The 27,526-nt window shown below is 36.4% G+C and overlaps 1 protein-coding gene across 1 annotated transcript; it reads left to right on the forward strand.

Moving 5' to 3' along the window:
* The first annotated feature begins 5,254 nt into the window (after positions 1-5,254).
* On the forward strand, positions 5,255-25,446 carry LOC113236828 (proton-coupled folate transporter-like). Its single transcript, XM_026473027.1, has 7 exons — positions 5,255-6,046; positions 6,813-6,954; positions 14,367-14,468; positions 18,473-18,610; positions 20,897-20,980; positions 21,189-21,345; positions 25,319-25,446. Exons 1-7 carry the CDS (start codon positions 5,255-5,257, stop codon positions 25,437-25,439), a joined length of 1,536 nt encoding a protein of 511 aa, XP_026328812.1. The 3' UTR covers positions 25,440-25,446.
* Positions 25,447-27,526: the final 2,080 nt, after the last annotated feature.

Here is a 27,526-nt window from a genome sequence, read left to right on the forward strand (position 1 = left end):
CTTCATCGCGTCTCGGTTTGGTCCCAAAGGTTTGGTGTCAATGTTAACCCTTCCAAGTGTCAAGCCATCATCCTTGGAAGCTCACGCCTTTTTTCGTCTTGTGATCTGTCGTGCGTGCCACCAATAATGTATGAGAACGTAGTGATTCCTCTGTCAAATCAGGTAAAGAACCTGGGGCTTATTATTGACACAGGCCTTACGTGGGATTCCCAGGTGTCTGACGTTTGTCGTAGGGTTACAGATACACTAAGAGCTCTATACAGGTTTAAGAACTTTCTTCCAATTAAAACCAAAACTCTCCTTGTTCAATCTCTAGTGTTGCCTGTGATTGATTATGCTGACGTGTGTTACAGTAACATCTCTCAAATCTTTTTGAATAGATTAGATCGTCTTCTTAACAACTGCATTAGGTTTATTTTTGGTCTGCGGAAGTATGACCATATATCTGCTTGTCGTCGTCAACTAAATTGGCTTCCCATCCGTGAACGCAGGTCCTTAAGAATTTTAACCACTCTTTTCTCCATCTTGTTCGACCCGGCTGCACCTGATTATCTTAAATGTTCATTTCAATTTCAAAACGCTCGGCCGGGTTGCGAATTTCGATCTTCCCGTAGCCTTAAGCTTTCCATTCCTTCTCATCGCACTGATTTTTTGTCTAATTCTTTTACCCTTCATGCAATTCGTCTTTGGAACGCGCTCCCGCTCCATGTAAGACAAGCTCAGACCAAATTATCTTTCAAGCGCATGTTGCGCAAGCATCTGTTTGACAATAGTCAAAATTAAGACACTGTTTAATGTTGCTTTGGGTACATATATCATATTATTTATTATTATAATATATATATGTAAGTTTATTATGTATGTATAATAAGTATGTTTATTGTATGTTATTTATTTATACCATACAAATTATCGATTAGTTTTCTAGTATTTCTATTTCTTCTTGTTTAAGTGTAGCACCAACCTATTGTGTTTTTTTTTCTGTTTGGCCCAATGGTTGACTGGTAGAGAATGCCTTATGGCATTAAGTCCGCCATTTGTACTTCAGTGTATTGTACAATAAAGTTTAAATAAATAAATAAATAAATAAATATAATCCACATTTAGCGTAGCAAGTACCGTGAGACTTGGACATGTCACGCTATCTGAAATTGTCATAGTCCGTCCACAATTATGTAGCAAGTACTCACGGAACAATAAATACTGTAGAAGTGCTTAGTTTGTGATGCACGTGTGCCAACAGTTCGCGGAGTTCCAGAAACTTGAGCTCAGTCGGCCATTTTCGCTTTATACGTTATGGTCGTATCAATTATCTTGCGCAAAACCTCAAAATCGTAGAAAAATGCTTTATTTTGCTACTTTGGACTGCAAAAATTGTAATCGCACTTGTAATATCGTATCGGATAGTGTAATTACGCGTTACTAGCATTGGATTGGGTTTCCATTTCACTAATTTAGTGGCCAAATTAAATCCACGTAAATGTCGTAAATTAGCGTGATTTATAGAAATCATTGTTATCAGTCTATAGACATCATAAATGAATACTTACAGCCCAAAAATGAAAGTTGTAGCCAATGAAATACAAAAGTAATAACGTTAAATCCCTTTCATGTAATAATGGTATAATGCAGATACGCGCCTTTTACCAGTATACATACGCGGATTTACACTATCTCCGGCGATATGATCTATGGTGGTGTTTAAATAACGCACACACTCAACATAGCCCCGCACTAGGGAAACTCTGTGTCGCGGGTGCCATGGACACACACATAGACAACCACAAATTACACCCAGTTTCGTAACATCAAAAGTCCTATTTTAATAAATTTTCAATTTCCTTTTTATCGTGATAATTTTTTTGTTACAAGAAACGAAAGTAAACTTTATGCCGCTGTAATATGGTCGTTTCTTTTTTGTAGAACAAAATAAACATCTCGAATTCGTCGTCGTTCAGCTATTAACCGCTAGATGACAGCACATTTATTAAAAATTCATTCTAAAATTTCATAAAATCAAAACGCAATAACTTGCAATAATAGGTATTGACTGTGTTAAACTTTCAAATTTTTTTTTTATAATATCAAGTGACGGGACGAACAAGTTGTGCACCTGATGGTAAGGTACACGCCTGTCCATAATAGTTGAAGTGCCATTCAGAGCTTTAAATCGCAAATATCTGAGGAGCACTGCCACTACGCCCGTCACCCTGAGACCGTCACCTTGTTGGTAAGTCCCATGTGCTTGTAATTTCACCAGCACCCGTCAAAACCGGAACGCGTGCCAACAAAGTGAAGTTTAAATCATATTAACAGACCAGAATACATTATTCTTTTTAAATTTTAAACTACGACCAATCATTATCAAGGTAATCATACCCATGTACCCGTGTCAAGTCACGAAGTATCGTTGCGTTGAAATATCATGACCCAAAATGTGGACCCACTTTAAGAACAGCCAAAATACAATGATTTAAACAACGCATGACAATAATACATTTGAACATGAGGAAAAACCCTTTCACGATCACGCTTTATGCGCTTTCCTTCGAAGCGTTTTTCAAGGAACCTTTTAGTTAAAAGGGGAAGAAAGATATTATTCTTAAAGTATAATTTCTTTGAAGATTTTTTATTGTAAAATGGGAAAGTACAGCTGGATATACATCATTGTTACTTCTGTAACATAAAACATGTAACAAAGTAAAGATATTCACTTCGAAATTGTCGTTTTGGTCAGATTTCTATACTAGATAAATAGTTAAAATATACATTTGATATTTTAAGTAGTATATTTATGTTATAAAATACCTACCACATGTTTTCTCTATTAACTAGGACCAGACGGCACCATTGTACTCAGTTGTGCCTTTTTTGTGTTTTTATACTGTAATTGAACTACATAAGGGCGCAGTTCCATACATAACAAAGTAAAATCCTTTGATATTAGTGTTTTTAACATAATACCTACACGTCAAATATGACTTTTTAGCAAAAAATCTGATTACTGAAGTCATGCCCTTTAAGGTTACTGTATATTCAACAATTGTTGAGACATATTTCCACAAACAAAAAGTAAATTGGCCTTTAATTCCTGAACCCTAATATATTTGTAACTCTATTTTGATAAAAATGTTAGTTGTGTCCTTTTTCGTTTCGATGGCAGAATAACTGTATACTACTAAAATAAACTAATTCCGAATTCCTTTGTGAAAATTCAAATTGTGTAGAAGTTCATATATAACTAAAGAACCATAGTTTCACTGGGTCCGTCAAAACAATAGGCATAACGCTTTGAAGTCAAATTGTACTTTTACTTACGTGCACTAACAGATTAAACTAAATTTATGTTGTATTTTTTTTAAATTCACATGCGTGTGCACACATGGATTTGAAACTGAAATAAAGTACATAACAATTATTATTAAGCATATAGCTTTAAACTTAAAATATATATTAAATGCAGATGATTTTGTATATCAGACTGATTTTAGTGAACATACTGAAGAAAAAAATAGTTGACTGTGTTCTAGTAATTTGAAATATAGAATACACATGGCATAATTTCCAGCATATACAGACGTTAAAGCTAGAGACGTTCCACACCAAAGTAACAATAGTCTTCTTACTTAATAATTCAAATGACCATCTATGCTTACAACATCAGTATAACCTTGTAAATGTATGATATCACTGTTCTTCAAACTCAACTATAAGGACTATATGTAACGCTTAAGGATAGATTATTACAGTGTATGTAAACAAAGGCTTCGAACCAGTCCGTTTTACCTGTTGCGACTTACGGCGTCAAGATGCAGGCACTAATGATACGGCTAGTCTACCAGTTTAAAGTTGCACAGCTACGCTCAGAGTTTCTGTGAAGGATAATGTAATAAGGTTAACCGACAGAGATCCGAAGTCATCGACAGCTCGTAGGGTAAGCAAGACATTATGGCAGTAAGCTGTTCATATTTGACGAAAAACAGATAACCAGGAACCGAGTTCTTAAGCGGAGACCAGAAGTTGGTGAATTTGGTGACTAAAGCTGTGGACCGTGAGAAATAGCGCTCATTGGAGACATATTAAATCCAGCAGAGGACTACAATGGGCAGATAATGATAATAGGATACAAATTCACATCTGACAATCTTTTTGTAAAGACTAAAAATTATGAAAAAGTATTTTGGTTTGAGGTAGTTGGTAAGTGTTGTGACATACAGACGAACAACAAAGTCGAATCGTCATTAAGTTTTAACCGACTTCATTACTATGTGAATTCGGAACTCGAAAGAGAAAAGAAAAATCAAAGGAGCACTCCTTTTTTTTCATTTTTCCACTTTTCTTTTTTTTTGTATGCAGCTTGTAAGAGGCTTGTGTGATCCAAGGTACAAAACAAGTAGTGTATAAGGACATACCTACCCGTGACCTCAACAGGGTAGATGAAGAGAATAAAGTGCAGATTTGAACATGTAATTACCGATAGAGATTGTTAAGTTTTATACTTACTTCATAACAAAATCTAATTATAAATTAAACATTATTTCTTAAATCATTTAAACAGCATTATTTTGAGGTGAATAAAAACAGAGGCATAGTTTAAAAATAAGTCGTAAAAATAGTCACGGACCTAATTCATCAACAAACACAATTTCATAGACCCCCTTCTTCAAACAAACGTTGATATCATATCGCATTTCAAACATCATCATTGACAATATTTACAGCTCTCTATGCTTATCAAAACCTGACGAAGGAGCTATTTGCTTTAGAACAAGTAAATACATTACATTTAATTTTTATGCAAACATCGAGCTGACGTACAGCATGACTTATAAGTAATTTTTTGCCTAGCTTCTTGTACTGAGTTTATCATATAAAAAAATCGAACTGTGACTTACACCGACTTTTAAATGTCAAACAGGCAACTTCTAGAAGTTAGATATCTTCTAAGATTCATATTGTTCATAGTTTTACGTTTAGTGTACCCAGTTTTTCCGTATTTCTCATCTCACTGTTTGTCACTCCATTATATTTTTACTACGTCATAGCATCTTGAATGTATGTCGCCACATCTGCAAAGATTAAAAATAATTGTGCCAAATATAAATGTTGTCTATGTCATCATCATAAAACGTTAATCTGAAAGAATTAAAAATATAGAACACGATGTACGTGAAAAACAACTACACAATCTGAGACAAAGAACTTTCAACCTCTTTAGTTTCATCAATGATTCTGTACAGTGTAACAGTGTAAAATGTCTAATGAAAAAACAGTGCCTGAGGAACAACCTCTACAAGAGAAGGAATCGAGTACTGAGTTGAAAGATAAAACATGGTACGAGAAACTATGTTATTTGAAAACAAACATTACTGTGGAGCCCATAATGGCGGGCCTAGTCATACCCTCAATGTTAGCAAGATTAGCAGTACAGAATCTGAATTTGGAAAAGACATGTCGAATAAAATTTCAGCTCGGAGAAGAAGCGTGCACCTCGTTAATAAAAAAAGAAGGCAATTTTACACACTACGAAAGCGATATCCAAAAGACAATTGCGTCCATAGAGCAGTGGAAGAGCGTTATACAAACGTCTATACCGCTTTTCCTTGTTATTTTCATGGGAGCATGGAGCGATAGGACTGGGAACAGAAAACTCTGTATACTGCTACCAATTTTAGGGGAACTGCTAACATGTATTAGTAACCTGATAAGTACTATATTTTTTGATGAAATTCCAGTCGAAGTTACAATGTTTTTCGAAGCTTTGTTCCCGGCGCTTACAGGTGGTTGGGTAATGATGTATTTGGGAGTATTTAGTTATATAAGTGACATTACTGATAATGAATCGAGGACGTTTCGTGTGGGCCTGGTAAATTTATGTATGACAGCTGGAATACCCATCGGAACAGCTCTGAGTGGAATATTATTAAGGTTATTGGGCTACTACGGAATCTTTTTAATATCTGGAACGATATGTTTATTGAATTTTGTATATGGGTTCTTCTGCTTGAAGAGTAATACGAAGCTTAATAATAATGATAACGAAAAGGTAAGTACTTTTTCGATATTAAACATGTTGTGTCAGGTAGAGGAATTGATGGTACTTTACAAATAGAAGAAGCAAAATAAGTGCGACAAATATGTACATTGCCACGAAACGGAAGCCAATTAGGAAGAGAAATTATATATAGTAAAATGAACTTTATATCAATTGTGTAATATACAAACTAGATACGATACGATAACCGTAAGAAGTCCCGAGATAATTTTTTGGCACAAATTTGGACGTTAAGCCATTGATGTGAAGTCAATTTTGCAATGGTTATAAAGAACCGCTTTCATTTCGCGGTAATGCAAATTGAATCACAGATTACTTAATAGATTCTACGTAAGAGATATATCACTCTCATACAAACTCGAAAATATTTACGTTATTATAGCCTACTAAATCTGACTAATCACATCTGGCGCTCACTACGAGGAAAAGGGAACCTAAGCATGCGCTCAGAGATGTGAAAATAACGTTACACGCCGTGTGCAGTCGTGCGGAACCGAATGCTGGGGTTGTACAAGGATTGTAATGTAAATAAAAGACTTATCTAAGCGCTTGCATTGTCGGCGATACACTTAGCGAGCGTAGGCAAGTAAGTGCCTACACAGATCACATAACCTCGAGCGATTGACGGAGCCCTGATTGAACCTTAGTCTAAGAATTTATCTCTAAACAAGAAATGAAAGTCCATAATGAAAAAAGCTTATAGAAAAAATTTTGAGCACGCTTCGTTCCTTATTTAAAACTCTAAATAATATTTCAGAAGGACCCCATAACGTGCATGACGATGTTGTCTTTAGTCAAAGACACAGCCATGGTCGCTTTTAAGAAAAGAGAAGGCAATACAAGGAAGAAAATCATTCTTACGTTGTTGGTAGTGGCAATTTTATATGGACCTGGACATGGCAAGTAAAGTTTAAGCAGAACACTTAAATAATGGGTAGGCCAAAAAGTCCGTGCGGTTTGTGCCACGAGTTTTAAACAAAAAATTAACTTTTCCTTTTAAAACGTTATATTTTCTGTGGTCATTTTAAAAATAATATTTTAGCGCGTATTTTAAGAATACGCGGGTAAAGTTTGTAATTTATGAAAAATGTGAATGCAAAAATACACATCAATAATTTACACACAACAAATTTTGATGGCTATCAAAATTATTGCAGTCAGGTATGTATATGTTTACCTCGTCCACCGATTTCCACTTGTTCCGGTCTTTACTAAATTCTTTGAATAGACACGACTTTGATAATGAAGAGACGCATAGAGCAATATTTTGTAATAAAAAAACCGGAGTTTTTTATGCAAGAGACGCTTTAAAATTACCCGAAAGATTACATCAATATGACCAATACATATTTGATTTAAGTTTTTTTTATTCATACTTTGATACGTGCGGACTTTTTAGGCCACCCAATGTATATTATAACCACTGATGTCAAGAATTAATACTAAATGATTTTTATAACAATAATAACAAATAATACGGAAGTAATTCGATCTGTTACACAAGATCACCGACTTGAGTGAGGTGTGCCTCGTTAACAACTGGAAACGGTTGGATTTTTACGGCGGGTCACGATACCATATATTCCGCTCTCCAGCTAAGTCCCTGATCCCATCCCACTGTGCTATTGCCGCTAAATACTACCTCTTTTATTCAAAATGTTAATATGTGACCTCTACCTGCTACGCTTCCAACAAACCTCCTTCGCTTCCTCCACACTCATACTCTTCATACATGTCCGTTTTATTCAGGACATCCGCAATCTGATCGAGATATATACGCCAAGGTGTACCTCTGGCTACGCCTCCATCTATATTCGCTCTATAAATTTGTACCGTCAGTCTATCAACATTCATTCTTTCTTCATGACCAAACCATCGAACCATCCCGCTCTTCGTCCTGGTCACTACATCATCTTTCATACCACAACGTTTTCTTACTATGTTATTCGACATTACAATTTAAGACTAATATTACAAGACAACGCAATTCATAATTTTGATAAAACAAGACAAGACAATCATGGATAAGTGTGTCGCTTACTAAAAAAAAACAAATTAAAGCTAGGACTAAATGAGGACTCGACTTTCGGGTTTTTTTGCGGTTGATGCACGATCCGTTTGCTCTCTCTTAAAATATTATTTTAATAGAAATAATAACAGAACAATATTTATTACCTAACATTTTCAAAAATATTCGGTGTTAATACAGTGAACCTAGTGGAGTGATTAGTAAACATTAAACATAATATTTAATAGCCGTATTAGTGAGAAATCCAAAGAAGTTCATTTTAAACTAAGTGAACTCTGCGAAACGTTGACAGAAACGCGTAAGCACCGCAATCTCCACGGCGCTTACGACCTTTTGGACACGGAGTTGCCGCGCTTTTCGTTTTGGCGGTACTCAACATCATCACTCTGTGAATAAAATCTGTGCGTATTTTCAAAATTATATCAAAGTTTACCAACGCAATAATCAAATAAAATGTCAAGCAAACAATGTGCAGGTGGTAAACAGTCAATTGAATGTGATGAGGAAACTGATGACTGACTTACTCATTACATCACTCAATCTACCATAGGATATGCGCTAACATACCATCTTTGGACAGCGAATATGAGACTGAGAAATATCTCACATCATGTATAGCATGCAAAAGCCGTATGAGGAGATGTGGTGATAACTCTGAAACACCCATTCGTAATGCGACTAAAGGTCTTGCCCACGATAATGTTACGCTTAGAACAAAAGAGCGTCAACGCGCCAGCTCCTCTCTAGCAAGAAACTAACAATTCTGCGGGTATATCTGTGGCTCAAATACGAGAACTTATTACAGCGGAAATTCATAATGCTGTTTACAAGTCAATCCAGACAGGTCTATGTTCTCAACTCAAAGAGATTAGCGATGAAATGCTAGGTTACAAAAAATCTATACAATTTTCCAACGCCAAACTAGATGATATACTGTCATTGTTTAATTCTAGCGCTGATTGACTGAAAATTAAGATGCTCTCCAACGAAATCGCAGTACTCAATGGCCAAGTGAATGAATTAAATCTGCTTTCCAGTAATTTTGTGATGGATTCACCTGTTTCGATTATGGCGCAAATAAATGATAACTTTCAAAAGCAAGAAATTGCTATTAAAGAAATTGCAGGCGCACAATCTACGGTACTATCAAAGCTCAATAATGACAATGACATTCGGAGGCAATTAACTGAGACCGTAACCGACAAAACGGAAACTTCTAGCCTACCTAATTGTACATAGACGCCTAGCATCACTGCAACCAAATCAAAAAGTACAAAAAAGCATACGCAGAAGGAAAATTCTACTCCTCAGTCAGTCCCTAGTATTCTACATACTGACTCTATGTCATCACGTGTTTCATTGCCTGCTCAACCTCCAAAACCAGTAACGAAAATGACCAAAAGGACGAGTGGACTTAGGTTGAACGTAAGCGTACCCGCGGCTCACTGTCTATGGTTCTGAGGGGGACTGCCGCTCCCGGGGCCACCGCAATATATGCTGAGGAAAAGAAAAGCTACACACACCTCTACTACGTGTGAGGGGATCACAGTAGAACAGGTGAGAAAACACTTGAACTCTATATGTGGAACCGACGTTTGTTTGGTGGAAGTGCTAATGCCCGCGGCAATTATGCTTCGTTCAAGCTTGTAGTGCCAACAATAAAAGTTGAACTAATAAATGTATTCTAAAAGATGGTTTAAAAAAATAAAAAGCTTATCTATGCACGTAAAGCCATCATAAAAACACACGATGTTTTTTTCTCACATTTAGAAATAAGGCATTTTTCACATTTAGAAAGCAATTTTCAAAAATCTTTGAATACAGTATTTTTCTTTTTTCTTTTCAAGGTATTACAAACAATTGTACATGGTTGGATTACATTTGTTGTTAGGTTAAGTAACAATACGTACAATCAACAACATTATCCACATATTATTAATAAAGTTGAAATTGAAATTGCCATGTGTGATGGGTAAAGCAAAACTGAAACAAGTAAACAGTAAACAAAGAAATTAAGTCAAGGCTTCAATAATAGCTTTTTTAAATTTAGAAGCAGGTAAATGAAATATATCAATAACACTAAACATTGTACTGAGAAACAACGCGACGTAGGGGAACTTGCTTGCCAGCATTTCTTCGGCAGCGCGCCGTTTCAAATAGCGGGTAGGAGCGCATACGCCGTCGATGAGCTCTCGTGGGTACATTGTATTTAATATTTTGCACAGGATCTGGACTTATTATTACTTTTAAAAAAAAGTAATGTCTCCATGAAGCAAAATATCCTATCTATAATTATTTAAAGTACTTTCCCTTCATATCGCATAATAATAAGATTCCCGGTACATAAGTAAAAAAAAAAAACCTGGTAAGGCTTGGGCCACAATTATCGAAAAAAAGCTACATGAAAAGGTTCAGCGAATTAAGGCTATGTGCATCTTATAATGCTCTGCCATAGTAAAAAAAATATTCGAAATCAATAACAAATATTCAGGTTGGGTACACTAGTCTAGTACATAGATATCGTTAGGTTGGGTACTAAAATATATTTACTCATAATTATTATACTATTAGTATATAATTACAATAAGTTATTTTTAATTAGACGTTTTTAGTATATGTGGCCAGAGATTCATAATGAACATTGTTATCGTAATCAACCTCTTTTTAGCGTTTCTCAAATATGTCCAAGCACAATTACAAAAAAGAATCTGAAACTATTCAAATTTTGTTACCTTACAACTACTGCGCATGAAGACGTGTGCAAAATCACTAATAAGACCAAAACTTCAATTTACCTAATCCTACAGCTAAGAGCAGTTGAGCTAAGAGCAAAGTTGCCGCCGGTGCCACCACTCTCTAAGCCAGACTAGATTAGTTGGTGAATAAACAAACCTTGTATACGAATTTCCATTATATGTTCTCATACTCTGTTTATCTCTGTGTATTTATTTCTATCTACTTCATTTGCTCTACTATTAAAAATACATGAGAATGAACATGAGAGCGTTGGGAAATATAGACGATGAAATGTTCTAAAAAAGATGAAGTCAATAGTACACAGAATAAACGAAATCTACAAAAAGACAAAGTTATTGGCGAAGCTGTCAATCAAGCTAAAGACCCATGTGTAATATCTGTCTTCACATAGAACGTTACCGAACCATATCCTACACAAAAATTCAACTGAATAGTTCAGAGAACTGAGAGGTCAATGTTCTATATTACATTGCGCTATCGGAAAACCAGTAAAAGGATTAGAAAAATATGGAACTAAAGATACTTATGGAGTTGAATCGGTAAACAAGACTAGTATTAACTAGAGGCCGCATACTAACAGCACATACGCCATAGAACTCCCAGAAGGTAGGTTGATGGTTTCGTGGTAAATGTCAGAAAGAAGGATAGCGACATCCCGTGGTGAGCCAGTATTTCACGACGTGCATTAAAGAGACCTATCAATACTTGTGATTTATTATCGTAGCATGAAAAAAGCTAATTACATACAGCCTATAGAAGTTGGGTTATGAGTTGATATATATAATGTTTATAACATTGTCCTGTATTTCGTTTCAGATGTTTGTTCGTAGTAGCAGATAACAACAAGTTTTCAGTTTTTTCCCCAAAAATTATAGAGAACTGGTAACTGAGTGATAATTCTTTCATAGATTTCTCATAGATGGCGCTACGACTAAAAAGTCGTTGAAAAACCCAATACAAAGACACGACTCAAGCACATAGAAAAATTCGTGAGGTCCGTTGGTTCGTTCCGTGACTTAGTTGGTATAGCGTCTGGCACGGTATGCAAGAAGACGTCGGTTCGAATCCGACCGGATCGAAGAAATTTTTTCTGAGTGTTCGATCTTTGTATTAATAATTATAACAAACTAGTGGAGTAATTTCCCAAAAAAGAATTGAATATCAACTCAATAAAAATTTAATTAATACAGTGAATAGCGACATCTCTCGCCAGGACTGGTAGCTGTAAAGGTACTAACTGGGTGATAATTCTTTCATAGATTAATAGAGAACTTGTTGAATAGTCACAAATTTGCCAAACTTTGACACTAACATTTAATAAAACGTTAACATGTTCTGCCGGAACGAAAAGGAAAAAATATTAAATCTGCCCAAACGGCAGAAATCTGCTACAAATAGTCACATTGACATTGGCAAGAGGCCTTTAGACAAAACGTTCCTTTGCCAACTTTCTTATCTCTCATTTAAATATTGTCTAAACATTTTTGTCACATTGCGTTTTGTTTTTTACTCTATGTCATTACTGTTTAATTTATTATTTGAGTAGGTATTTTATAGCCTTAATTTTTTATATGTATACTATAAAATATCTATTACTTTAGGTAGGTTAACATTCAATAATGCTTAAAATGAAACGTGCATACATGAACGTTACTTAGTCTATGGTCAAACTTAATCAATTGCGTTATGTTCTTGCATTTATTCTTAAATACATTGTTTTACAATTTCTTTATTGCGGACTTCTAAGAACATACAAAAATATATTGATAACTAGCTATAAACTAAAACGTAAAATTATACTAGCAAAGTCCATGAACGACTCTTCGTTGATTTTATAATTATTGGGTCAGCTTTCACCATCCTTCTTTTGCAGTATTTGGATAATTGTCGGCTGAAAACGACATGTGACGTGTAATAAAATATTTCCTAGTACAAAGTAATAGAGGACCTTTTTGTAATACCTTATAATATAGAATACTTTAAAGAATAGGATCAAGTAACTAATTGTCGACAGAGTCTTCAATGACCCCGCTGTTCAATGATCCTACCAGTCATTCGTGCCGAGTGTTTCAGATACATTTAACTGAGCTTACGAATAATCTCCCTTACCCATGTAAGTCATACGAGCAATTTGATATGATCGGTGATTATGAATAATGGCTGGTCTGTGTTAATAATGCCTACATCAAATTAATTAAACAAATGATCTCTAGTATTTTAGTTAGGTTAGATGAGGTTACGTTATTGCCCGCGAGAAGGAGCGAATGATTCATTGTGCCCGGATCAAGTGATAAATTCAAACCATGTTAAGCTTGTAATGGACCTCGGGCAGTCGAGCATTATTTACACGTACCAGCCATATAATTTGACCAATACTCTTGGTCATTATTCGCAATGACCGGTCCGTATTAATATACCCGATTAATTATTCTTTCTGCGCACGACGAACTTTTGTACGTGCACATCTTTTATATTTTCTCTTCTGTACTTATTGCTTATATACTTGAGTATGTTCTTAAAATCATTGACAATACGAGTGTATAAAATAGAAATCTCAAATAAACTTGTACCCTCTTTCAGATCACTGTATATATAAGTATATAAATGTAGTCCAATATAGTGGAGTTTGGTACTAGATGTCTACTGAAATGTGAAATCCTCTGAGACTTCATTCTGGTTAGTTCGTGCAAAGTGTAACTGATTTTGAGTCCGCAATAAACGGATTTTCGGAAAAGAGCTGTTTATTGCTTTACTTTCTACACAACTACAGACATAGTAGCTAAATATCAAAATTATATGAGTAGTGAGACTAACCAAATACTTGTCTGAACATTGGGTTAAAATCTTTGCTGACGAATTTTAATTTCAATGAGTGCCTTAAATGTATGGCCATAAGTTTGATATTTATTAAATATTCATATATTTTATTTTCAGATCCTTTTGATACTGATCCATACATTTTCGTATATATGTAGGTAATTGGCAATTATATAAACCGCTAGAAAGCTATGAGAAGTATCGTATATTAAAATTGCAATAAATAGACTGAAATGTAAAAAAATATGTAATAAATAAAGTTCGTACAAAACGGTAGATAGTATTATTCAAAGCATTACTGTATTATTTGATAACATCGTATGAACTTGCTGAAAGAAATTCAAATGTACTTCGAGCTTATAAAAAATACCACAAAGCTTATCCAATTTTTGCAATGTCATTGTAGTCAATTTCCAGTCACACTCTTGTCGAACGTTTGTTCCTGGATAGGTGCCCAGGTACTAAGGACGGTTAGATACCTATTTACCTTCCCTTTCCTGGATCTGTGCTTATCCATCCATCCTCGATTTTTTCTCGATGTTTCTTTCTCTGGTGTTTTTAAAATTGTGTGCCGGCACAATGTTCCCTCTCTTATTCTCTAAGGTCTTAACAAAAATGTATATATTCCTTATAACACGTGTTAAAATTTCCTTATTTGTCTATATTTCTATATAAACTTCTTTACAATATCTTTGTTTCTATTAACAGGGGAAAGAATAGTGACGTATATGTACTTAAGATACAAACTCAACTGGGATGCAGTAATGTACAGCATTTACTCTACATATAGTATCCTTACTCACTCAATCGGTAAGTATTTTTAAGGTTCTAAAGGTACTTATTATATAACAGTGTAATAAGTCATAGTATCAAGAATCGAAATAACTATTCTTTATTGTCACAACGACAATTTAAGGAATCAGGTGAAAGTAACTAGAATGAAGGTAAAGTGTTTATTTCTCCTATTGTAAAATAATGAAATAGTAGATCCTACGTGTAGTTCTATTCTCGGAATTTGTCTTCAATATCGAATTAGAAATTAATCAGGATATAATAACCAACGTAGTGAAACGACAACTAAACTAACTGGTAGTGGGCGGGGCACATTACTCGTAGAACAGATAACCGACGAGGCCGAATAACCGCTCACGCGATGCGCTCCTCCTACCGCAAAATGGCGGCTATTTGGTTTCGCAAATTCGAAAAGCATTCAGTTTAAATGCAAGTTTTTGTAAATAAAAATTATTATTCTGCATTGCTAAATAAATACCCTCCGTACTACTAACAAAAACATCTCAAATAAAATTCAGTAATACACCGCAAATCCTGCTCTTAAAAAGCACTAATGAAATTTTTGGTGTACTTGGATAAATATGATAACATTCCGTTTGAGTGGTTCTAACGTTTACCATGAAATTACTCCTTAAAGTATAGTTTATAAACATTTATATTTAGGGTAAATTTAAAAAACGCTACTTACGGTTATGTTTTCAATAAATAAACACCGAAATCACCAGCCCAAACAATAACACTCACGATTGTCGTGACGTATTTTTGAAGTTGTTTATTTTTTTAAATGACAGACCCAGGGAATTAAAAACTTTATGGTTCGCAGTAGTTACCGAAATAGCAATTAATGTTAGTTCTTTTACCTATTATAACTTCGATATCCGATAAATCGGTATAAAATCATCACCGGCATCTCTAGGTGTGATATGCGTCTACGGCTGCATGTATCGCGTGAGCGGATAATACCTGAGGATTCGGCGTCGATAGACGATGACGTAGAGATGTATGCGAGCACAATCGGACATAATAGCGATCTTTGGGGAAGCCTATGGTTATTAATGGATGTCTTTCGACTGAATGTATGGCACAAAATTGGAATGAATTGGCCATGGAGCTTATGAGTATTGTAGTTTTGGAAAATAGAACTTATGATGACCGATGACCGGATGACCAAATACTCTTACGGCTCGATCTCAACATCCTAGACAGTACGAACTATATCATTTGATATTTATTCTGATACTCGTGGCTTCTCACTGCAACAGTGAGCGGAATCCAGAGTTAACCTAATCGTTTAACGGTGACAATGTGACTTCCATTGGCGTGCACTTTTTTATTTGTATAAAAATTTGACTTATGTCTCCTTTCATTTGATAGGATCGCACCGCATTATCCCTCGAACAATGCGCTACTTACGTAGAACAATTGAATTTGGTTTTACATATATTAGATTCCATTGAATTTTTACGAAAGTCAAATAAATCAGAATTATTTGATAATAATTTTATTAATCTTTCATTAAGGATATGTATCGCGAAACTGAATGGAAGCAAATTTTTGTATGCATAGCATAATGAGCTTTATGTCCATTGTGGAACGTACAAACTAAATACGTCTGTCACAAACCAGGTCGAGCGTCTTCCGAAAAATACTTGTTGTTTTATCTGTATAATCTTTTAATTATTATATTTATTTTTAATTACCTTATTATGCTCACCTGTTTTTTAATGTAAAGAGCGAGATTCCTAACTTGTGTTAGGTAAATACTTAGCCCAGATCATTCGATATCCGGTGGCCCTTACGGAAGTCCTTAAATGGAGTTCGAACTCAGGTGGGGCGCTGCAGAGACAAGACATGTAAATGGGGTTTCAGGGATGCTTGTCTAACCTAGTGAGACTGCGATGCCTCAACATAGCTCACAACAAACCTATATGAGGGAAGATCTCTACATGGCCACGGATAACGTAGTCAAGATGGCAACACTATTATACTATTGAAACTAAATATAGTCCTAAAAAAGAAGCATCGACACGATAAAAGGAAAAAGAAGCCCAGATCACGCAATATGCAAGCTTCTTCATCTTCAGCCTTTAGTCCCCCACTGCTGAGTGAAGATCTCCCCATTTGCACGCCGTTCCCTCCGATCTTGGAATATTTGTTTCCAGGTCCGTCCTTCTAGCCTTCTAGCGATGCTTCTGGTGCCGGTCCTTGGTCTATTGGTCATCGGCTTCTGCAGCTTGTGTAATACATCCATCGCAATTATCTTTGCACAATGATACGCCCGTATGTCAGATAGCTTAGTGCGATCCGGATTTCTATGTTTTTTAAAGACAGAACTGATAGTGTTTAAATATGGCCAGACATTGTTGCGCCGATTACGTTACTTAGATCAACGTTAAAAGTAGTTTCATTTACATACCTGGTCTAGTCTACATTTAAATACCTGGGTCACATTATTACAGACAGACTTACGGATGACGAGGACCTTGAGAGGCAATACGGAGCCATCTCAGTGAAGAGCAATATGTTGACGCGGCGTATTGCACTCAGACCAAGTAAAAGTTGCTCTGTTTCGGATTTTTCATATTGTCTGCGAGTCAGCTGTGGTACAATTACACAGTAAAACAACGCATTTCGAGCAATATTACGTATGCAGCGCTTCTAGCATGTTTGCCCTGAATAGGGTAGACGATTTTTACGCCCTGTTACGAAAGCGTCAATGGTCTTTTACAGAGAGACTAAATAAGTCCAGGACTGAACTTGTGCAAACTTTGTTTTTAATGTTCCCAATGCAATTTAAAAAAAAAAATATTAATTGTATTTTAATTTTTAACCGACTTCAAAAAAAGGAAGAGGTTCTCAACTCTTCTGTATGTTTTTTTTTGTATGTATGTTACACGATAACTCCGGTATTTGTGAACCGATTTTCATGATTCTTTTTTGTTGGAAAGAGGGTCCCATTTCATTTTGAAGAAAATCATCCACCTCGAAGGGTGGCTGATCACGCATGAAGATTCATTTTTATAAATAGCGCCTAAATTTTACTTAAGGAGCAATTATTTTAATAGTTGGTTTTGCTATTCTCCAATTCAAGGCGTTTTTCTCTCTCAATATACTTTGAGTAGTAAGAACCGGTTTTTATTATCCCCTGTGTCAAGTCCTGTATAGTGGCGAACTAGGGGATATTTCAATAAAACTTCGCAAATAAATGTAATTCCAGTTGGTTTTTTTAGTACTCTGTACTGAGATTATATTTATTGCTTTCAAATTATTTTGACCGTGTAATGAGTGTGTAATGTATAATTTAATGTAATGAGATTTATGTCTGAATAAATAATTGATTGATAAAGTTTTTAGTAGAGCTTCATGTGGAAGAGTTCCTGCAGGGAAGTACTGCCACCTCATATTACTGAAACTGGCAGAAATACCGTCAAGCAGTAATGCGAGCATTACTTCTTTTCAGTTTTAAAGGGCAAAGGTGTTAGTGAAACTACACGCACATGGGACTTGTCAATTTATCTCAGAGTAACGGGCGCAGTTGCAGTGCCCCTCAGATCTTTGCGATTTAAAACTCTGTGGCACTGCAACTGCTATGGACAGGCACTTCGGTTACCGTCATTTAGTATCATAAAAAAGAAGTTAAAAATACACCTGTACTCGTCATAATCACGTGATTTTCATGATTATATTTATTATACTTCCGTACGTCCTGATCTTATACCAACGACTTTCATTTGTTTTTAAGAACACTGAAATAATAAAGATAAATTCAACACTTATCCAAAGAATATTTCTACAAAATTGAGAATATATTGAAACGACAATGCACTTCACGGCGCACTTGTACGTGAAAACACTTTTAAACAGTGCAATTCTTTCAATAAACTTGATAAATTATGTCTTTATTACGTTAACCACTGGTTTAATACTGGCAAATTCTCAGTTTTATTTACGTAGGCAATATTAAGTTTGTATCAGTTTGTAGAGACTTATCCGTTAATTTACAACAATTTCTCTCTTTACAGGGGCGTTGTTTTCCATCAGCGTTTTCAGCAAGTGTTGGGGTTTCCACGACTCCATGTTATGTCTTATTTCCAGCGTCAGCAAGCTCTTTGGCTCCACCTGCGTTGCGTTTGTTCATACCAACTTTGAGATGTTTATGGGTAAGAACAACTTTATTCCAATTTTTAGTATCGTTATTACGAAGTTAAGTCTTCATACGTGAGGCGCACTATAAGTTTCCGGAATGAATAAGAAAAAAGTACTATAAATGGTCAGTAATTAATTTATTGTTTCTCAAAATATTCTCCGTTAGCGTCAATGCACTTTTTCATATGAATGAACCAATTTTGAAAACATTTATGCCACTCCTCCGTGACAATCTCTGAAACATATTTTTCATACACTTCAACAGCCTCTTCAGGTGATGAAAATCGTTGACCGCGTAACTGGTTCTTAATTTTTGGAAATAAATAAAAGTCACAAGGTACCAGGTCGGGACTGTACGCGGGATGGCTCATAAGGTCAACGTTGTTCACCTTCAAAAATTCATTTGTCTGTCATTGGACTGGACTGAGAACTGGCATTATCGTACTGCAAGATGATACGGCGTTTACGGCTATTTTTACGGAGTTGATCAATAACTTCCGGCAAAAAAATGGTCGTGTACCAATCACTATTCACGGTTCAACGATTCTCCAAAGCAACAGTAGCCACGTGTCCAGTTTTATTAAAAAAAGAAACAATCATCCGCTTAGGCAATTTGCACGCGCGCCACTTTGGTTGGTTTCGGCTCATCTCGAAAGACCCATACGCTCGATTGCTACTTTGTTTTGGGATCGTAACTATAAATCCATATTTCGTCAACTGTTACTATGTCCCACACCAAATTTGACGCCCCTTCGTTGAATCTGGTAAGCATGGCATTGCACCAAGTGACGCGATACGTTTTTTGAGCCTCAGTCAAATTGTGTGGGATCCACCGAGAGCACAGCTTTTTCACATCCAAATGTTTGTGTAGTATTGATTGTATTTGACTTATGCCTATACCTAAGGATGCCCGAATCTCATGGTATGTCATATGCCTGTCTATTTTGATCATACGGTACACAGCATCGATGTTTTTGTTGTTCACAGTAGTGGACGGGCGACCATCACGAAATTCGTCACTGAGATTCACACAACCGCGTTTGAATTCTGCAAACCAATAAATAAATAGTCGTCTTGCATGGTGCTATATCGCCAAAAGCAGTTTGAAGACGAGCGAAGCTCGGCAAAGTTGTTAAATTACACTTAAAATCGTAGAAAATCATACTACGAAAATTTTCACGAGTTAATTCTATGGTGATGTAGACAATCAATTTCTAAAATGACGCCACAATCTAAAAACAAGTGACAGTCAGATGAAACAAACTGTACTCTACAGCCAAAGAGTTCCATTTTCAAATGTTGTAATTACTTTTTTTAAATTGTTTATGTAAGTGGCCAGTTCCGGAAAATTACAGTGCGCCCTATATACACATCAAGTTCTTTCGCTTTCGCGATTGCTACACATTTGAAATAAAACTTTGCATATCTAAGCCGCGTATATTTGTTTTTTCAAACAAACCAACATTTCGAACCCTTTACATGGCCTCATGGTTATAGCGGACTATCCCTTACAAATAGAAGTCATGTAAATACAAAAAATTGTGTAACAATCGCGAAAACTTAAGTACTTATTAGTATATATTTTTTATCACTTATATGCAATAATTTTGGCTTCTGAATTTACAATTAGTGTTATCATTGAAAAGTTAGTATTAATAGAATAATTTCATAAACGTGCTAAAAATTAAGATAACGTATCGAGGCTGTTTAAACAAATAAGATTACTATCGCAAAAGCTTAGGAACTCGACAAGTAGGTACAATCTCAAAATGCATGTCGCTGTATTAACTACTTATGTTTTTGTTACTACTGAATTAGTCAATACTAAAATTGTGTCATGAATCTGCGCCAATATTATTTCGTGTACATTTGAAGATAACGTTAATTACACTGTGATATTACAAGTAAACATACTAGGTCTATATATTAATAGCAATTACTTTTATATTGTTTCTGATAACGATTTTGTTGCGGTCACTAAAGGTCGTCGCCTTTGTATTTTGGCAAATTAACACACGGACAACGCTACGTCTCCCTTTAAACTTAAAGTATAAATTCATATGCATTCCATACAAGCCATAACGGTTATCATATAAATACTGAAATATTTACGTATTATCATTTTTTTATCTATTTGTAATATAAGTACTTCTACCATTTCTCTGACGTTACGATAGGTCGATTTAATACGTAAACAGTTTTGCGTTGAAACTCAAAAAAATTGCTACGCTTTTTAGTCATTTAACATTCTCAGGGTTAAGCACACTTTCCTGAGGTATCCCACTATTTTCTGTTCACAGTACCCATTGTAGAAATCCTAAATGCTACGACATGGACATCATTGCGGTCTATGGCAACAAAACTTGTCACTAGCGAAGAACTGGGTCAGTCTTACCTTAGTTATTGCTTACATAAACATGAACACATGATCAAATGCAACACTGAATGCTTTTTAAGTTCTCAAACAAATATCTCACAATTTCTACCTTTACTGCGTTTACCAGCAACTTGATTAAATTGGGTGTCAAGGACCAAACGCATTGCACTATATCTTCCAGCATAATTTTCTCAAAGTCAGTGTTAAAATTTCAGGTAAAATAAACTCTCTCTTCAGCCTGGTAGAGACGGCAGCAGCTTTAATCTTCGACCCAACCTACTCAGCATTATACAAACGATCTATCGACACATTCGCTGGAACCGTATTCATCTTTAGCGGCTTTATGATATTGCCTGCTATTTCGCTCTTACTGTAAGTTCTACTTTACTTAAGAATTGCTTTGGTATGAAGGTACTATACGTATAAACCGTATAATTAAATATATTTCTCAAATGATACCACCACATCAGAGAATACAATTCGGTGGTTAGATAATTTCTGTAATTCTATATTAAAGATTTTTCTCTTCTCAACGACAATAGAGCCTCAAAAAAAATTATTTCTTTCTTTTGAGATCGAGCTCAAAATCCAAATTATTTGAAATCGGAGACGGATGTCAGCATCTTCTAGCCATGCGAGTTTTTCTAACTACTCGCACTTAATCTTCATTATTTATTTATGCACTAGGGTTGTCACTAGACCGACATTAAACACTCACAACATCCGGCGACTTGTGGGGCGAAACTTGATGTTGTTTATATTTGTTGATAACTGGATTCCACGGCGATGAAAACTTAAAACCGTCTTCTCGGTTTAATTTCAATAGCTTTACGATTCTTCTATAGTAATTATGTTCTATAGAAAGGATCTTGGGATTATGAAGCTGAGTTCTCCAACTCCAGTGGTTTAGTCCTGATTCCAGCAAACACTCGGCTATTGCAGACTTATTGAGCTGACGGTTCTTAAAATATGTTTCATACAGGATTAAATTTCGAATTAAAAATCAAATAATCTATGCTTCCAAATCTATATTACTTGAAAAATCTTAAGTAAATTAATAAGTGTACGTTTCTTTGAATTTCTTATTTATGTTGAGTGTGTGCGTTATTTGATACACAACACAAATAACTCTTAGTAGCTATGGGAATTAACTTTTAATCTTAAATCGCAAAATCAAATCAGCGGTTTTATACATCTTGGATGAGTAGTTATGAACATTGTGTTATTTATGAGCAGTGTAGTAAGACAGGTGATGTGTGAAAAAATGTACAGTGGCCACAGGATACGATAGGGAATGCTTCGATGGTTTGGTCATGTAACAAATATGGTGTTTTTTTTAGAATACGAATGTGGAAGTAAACGTAACGTAGAGACGTTCTTAAAAGGGTAATTTGATTTATATTTATATATATATATATATATATATATATATATGTAACTGGTAATGAACATTTATTATGGAAGAAGAAATTGGCGTTTTATGAGATTTATACATTACTTACATTGTCTTATCTTTAAATATGTATATAGTATATTAAGCTGTTACGTGTCTAACAATTCCGCAAGGTAACATGTGATAATATCTAGGATTTTAATTTAAATACAAAAAAAATATATTCAAAAACTATTATTTAAAAGATTGCCATTTCACTCTTATAACAACTCTAAAAACAATTGTCACTTTCCGTTCATCTTATTATATGAGTCGCGAAAGATGTCAACCTCGTCTGAGTAAATGTCGTTGAAAGTTCTCATACTACAGTAAAGTGGAGAAAAACGGCCCACATTAGTATGAGGTACGAGAACCAAGAATATCTGAGTTGAGTACCTAACGTCAAACCCTTCTGGGTATCGCCAAATCAATTTGAGTCATTATTTGAGGCGTGTCAACCTGCGTGGCACAGCAACGACGGGATCGAACTTTTTGCTGTGTCCGGCCATACCGATGACCTGTGTATACCTATCGCAACTACATTACTCCACGAAGTCTGAGCGCATTTGAGCACTTCCAATTCCGAGACTATACAAATCTAGAAAACTCGGACCCACTTCGTATGTCGGTTGTGCACTAAGTACGATTCCAATCCGAGAAAATGCGAATATCACTTGTAAATCTAGAGATAAAATTATTGACAATGAAGAATAACATTTCGGATAATCATTATTCGGATTCGGAACTGATACGAAACGAACGTAATGCGCAAACGCTCTGAGGTGATATTGGAGTACATCAGGCTACAAGCAAAATATACGCTAAGGGTCGAGCGGTTGGACCGAACGTCTGTTGACCTTCATGAAGAAGGAGTTTTGGCCGAAGGCTTTCATATATCGGTGATTCTGCGGCCGGTTACCTGACACCAGAATTCGCCACACTTCGCCGACAAGTGCAATTCATGTAGATTACTTATTTAGTTTATTATATTGTTAAAAGTATTATATTGTATGTATATTAGTCCTTAAGGAATATGAGGCCTGTCTAGTTGGACATCTTCTATCCAGTATATGCCATAAGGCGTTGAACGCATTCTATCCAACCTACATGGACTTGACAGCACATTTTCCAAACTAGGATTGCATATCCTAGGGTACGATGTCCTGATAGTACAAGCGATTCGTATTGATGACTAAAATCACCATCTAAAGCATCGTTACACAAAAATGACAACATGCATAATTCAATAAAACTGCATACAAATAATGGAATGTGATTTGCATAGCATTGAAACATCCGCGATGTATGACGCTATTCAATTGTTCAAAGCGATGTTTTAATAACAAAGTCATTTCACTCTCTCTTTTGTTATGTAACCGCTAATGATCGAAGATCCACTAATATTTCCAAACAGATGGCAAACGCCCGGACGGAATGACTCTCATCCCTTGGAGCATGGGCCGGGCACTGATGAGGGACGCCATGTGTGCCGTCACACTTGCTCTATCCCATCTCCAGCACACCAGCAAAAGGGGTTGGCTCCGCAGCTGATCTGGCGGAAATAATAAATTAAGTACTAGGACCTCGGCTCCGACTATCTGTTTACAGACCCGTGGGATCCCGGTGCCCTTCACCTGTACAAAATTTAATCCAAAGAATGAATAGACTGTCTGGGAAACGCAAGAGCCGGCAACTACCTTGCCCAACGCATTAGCATAGCCATACAAAGGGGGAACGCTGCCAGGGTCTTGGGCATCTTGCCGCGGGGACCCAATTTTATTCATGTCAGTGTTTAAGCTTTTATTGTACCTTGCCTGTATATTATGAAAATAAAATATATTGATTTCATATATTATATAAAGACAATTAGCATAACAAATGAACATTGAAAATAGCTAAAACGAGTCACAACTGCTCTTGTACTTGTGGGTACTAAACGAGCCGACGTAGCCCCGACAATTAACTTGGACTTAGGAAACCCAAATTTATTCCTTCTTCTTCTCAATTTTTTCTTTACTCTTAGCAGTAATGTATTTTACGGATCACAGATTAAAGTTAAGTTTGTTAAGCACTTATCTTCTCACTGATCTACTCAAAACCAAATAGACGGTTAAGAGGTCAGATATCTTAGGACATCGATTGTACCCATGTTATTAATAGTCCCTATCTACCGACCTGAGAGATAGGGTTTTCCTGAGAGACTATGGGCTCGACGGCTAGACCAGGGCAGTCCGTGACCAGCTATCCGCCAGTGATACGCCTTCGCAGGCGTCTCTGGTGGGCCCGGACTTGGATATGGACTCGCTGGGGTTTGTGGTGGGTTGCAGAGACGGACATGTTTATCTACCCCGGTTACATGTGCCGGCGCATCTGTCTCGTGCTCAATTAGCGCGTCTTTGTAGCGGTTTAGTCGAGGGCCTAAAGTTGCGGAAGCCCTTAAGTTGGTAGCTATCACACACACAGCGACTGGCATCTCCGATACTAGCCCGGAGAGCTAGTAGATGATAAGCTAGACATCCTCCGGTCTCTCCAGCCGCTTAGGTTATTGGAAACTGGAGAGACGTCTTTTATGGCGTCGGGAAGTAAACGTGTCTTACAGCTCCGCCACCAAAGAGGAGATTTAGAGCGTGCCTACATCGCCGACGCTTATCTGGAAAACAGGGGGGTACGGTAAGTGCGCCCGGGGCGGCTTACCCGAGGCACTAGCCTCTCGAGAACCGGATGAAGTCAAGTGACAAAGGTCTGTGACAACCCTGTACACTGGCTGATCTGGGGTCAGAACCTGAACTTATAAAGTACCTGTGCGCGCACAGGTTATAGTGCCCTTGTCGTACACCCTAAGGGTCGGTAGTGAGGGTCACTATAATCATATGATTATATTGACGTATTAATAACAACTGTTAACTTTTGCAGATGGTTCTTTGTCCAGCACAGGCGTGAGTTGAAGCAAACGAAAACCGAAGCGACGTTAGAAGCCGGTGACACGCACAGCAAATCAAAAGACAGTGATAAACCAACTGATCAAGCAATATGACCTCTAAATTGTGCACTGAATATGTTATTATAGAAATTAAATAAAGAAATATAGACTATTTTTTGTATCAATAGAAATATCTATATCTACGGTACTGTGACATTTCAGCAATAGAATTTGCGACAGATATAGAAGCACGCTCGACTAGAACCTTATCTGATGTTAAGCGGCAATATAACCGACAATTGTACGCTTTTGTCTAAATAATGCCTAGCCGTGAATAGCCCCCGATCGTAATTTTCGGGAAACAGACTGAATATTCATTGGCATTTCTCAAGGTAACCGAAATGAAACTAGTTTTTCGGATCTAAATCGCGTGTGTATGTTTTTTCAAACAAACCAACGTTTCGAGCCCATTTACAAGTCCCATGGACATAACTGACTAACGTTAATGACGTTTGTTTGAAATAACAAAAAATCGCTTCATTTTCTGTGTAACTGTCCCAAAGAACTAAAGTTAACCTGTCAAAATACTTGATGGAATCAGTCACAACCTGATTAAATTGATTACGTAGAATGATTGCCGCAATCATTGCTGTACATGGGCTCGGAACATGTTACAAAGAAACAAATTGTACGATCATCTCGAACGATACCTTGTTTATTTCAATAATTATTATATTTTTTCAGTATATCCATTTCTTTATTTTACGCAATAAGAAAGAGTATAGCATTTGAATCCCTTTTAACAAGTATAAGTAGATTTAGTAGTATGATAGCACCTTCTGAAAGAGTTGACCAAAAGAGTACTACCACAGAATTGGGGAGTTCAAATATTTTCAAAGGGTTACTAAATCTTCGATATACAGCTATCGCACCGTTAACGTGAGGTATAGCTATTTAATATTTACAAATGTACGTCACTTAGAAAAATAAAACTATAGGTACATGTCGCCACACAGGGATTCGAACCGTCGAACTCTCGTTTGGGAAGCAACATTTAGATACGTTGAAGCAACAAACGTTGGTTCGCGTCCTGTCAGATCCAAGGTTTCTTCTTGCCTTTGTTAAATTTTTGTATCATCTTCATCATCAGCCTATCGCAGTCCACTGCTGGACATAGGCCTCCCCCAATATGCGTCATTTCGGTTCTCAGCTTGTCGCATCCATTTCCCGCCAGCAACCTTTCGCAGGTCGTCACTCCACCTGGCCGGAGTTGTACCAATAATAGTAAATGTGAGTTTGTCGGTTCGAATGCCCTTGTAGCAGCATGTACATTAAGACCGCGTCCCTTGATCCCTTGCTGTATGTATTTGTGAACGTGTGCATATAAATTATTTCATATATTACGCGTATATATATGTACGTATGGGTAAGGGTGCTGGTGAAATAACAGGCACATGGGACTTGTCAAGTTATATAGTTAAGTCGGGCGCAGTGGCAGTGCCCCTCACACCTTTGTGATTTAAAGCTCTGAGTGGCACTGCAACTGATAGGCACAGGCGTATCGCTTATCGTCAGGCACACGTCTTGTTCGACCCGTCACTTAGTATTATTAAAAAAATGTACATGCTTAAGGTTTTCGAATAATAGTACGCTGCTTACATCGAGCCACACACCGTAGGTTTCCCAAAGATACGTCTCCTGAACCTTAAACGTAATTACTGAAACTACTGACTTGGCCCATGGTACAATACCGTAGCGTGAGCTCCCATGTCTCTAAAGAATTTTCTGAAGTTTCTTCAAAATGCAGGAGTCACCATGATAGCTTTCCTTCACTCAAAGCTAGAGTTAGGCAGCAATCAGACGGACTCCATGTGTGCAATTCACACGTTCATTAAAGTGCAACCGCTCGTGACTTCAACTGCGCACAACTATGCGGTTTGTGTATGACTTTGCGTCATTAACCACGTACTAAATAACTGTCAGAAAAATAGTGACATTTTCTTTTTTTTCTATTGTAAAGTAAATTGGGTAATCGCGTAATTTCGCAATTTATAACACACGTGACACATGTGCGTCCTCGATTGGGCTTAATATGAGTTGTGAAATACACACAACAAACTGCGAATAAAATGATATCTCGAGTCCTAGACTATCATTCCACTTCTCAATCACACACAACACCCCAAAAGTTACGCTAAATC

This window comes from Hyposmocoma kahamanoa, unplaced genomic scaffold (genome assembly GCF_003589595.1).
Source record: "Hyposmocoma kahamanoa isolate Upper Pololo Valley unplaced genomic scaffold, ASM358959v1 92, whole genome shotgun sequence".
Taxonomy (NCBI): Eukaryota; Metazoa; Arthropoda; class Insecta; order Lepidoptera; family Cosmopterigidae; genus Hyposmocoma; species Hyposmocoma kahamanoa.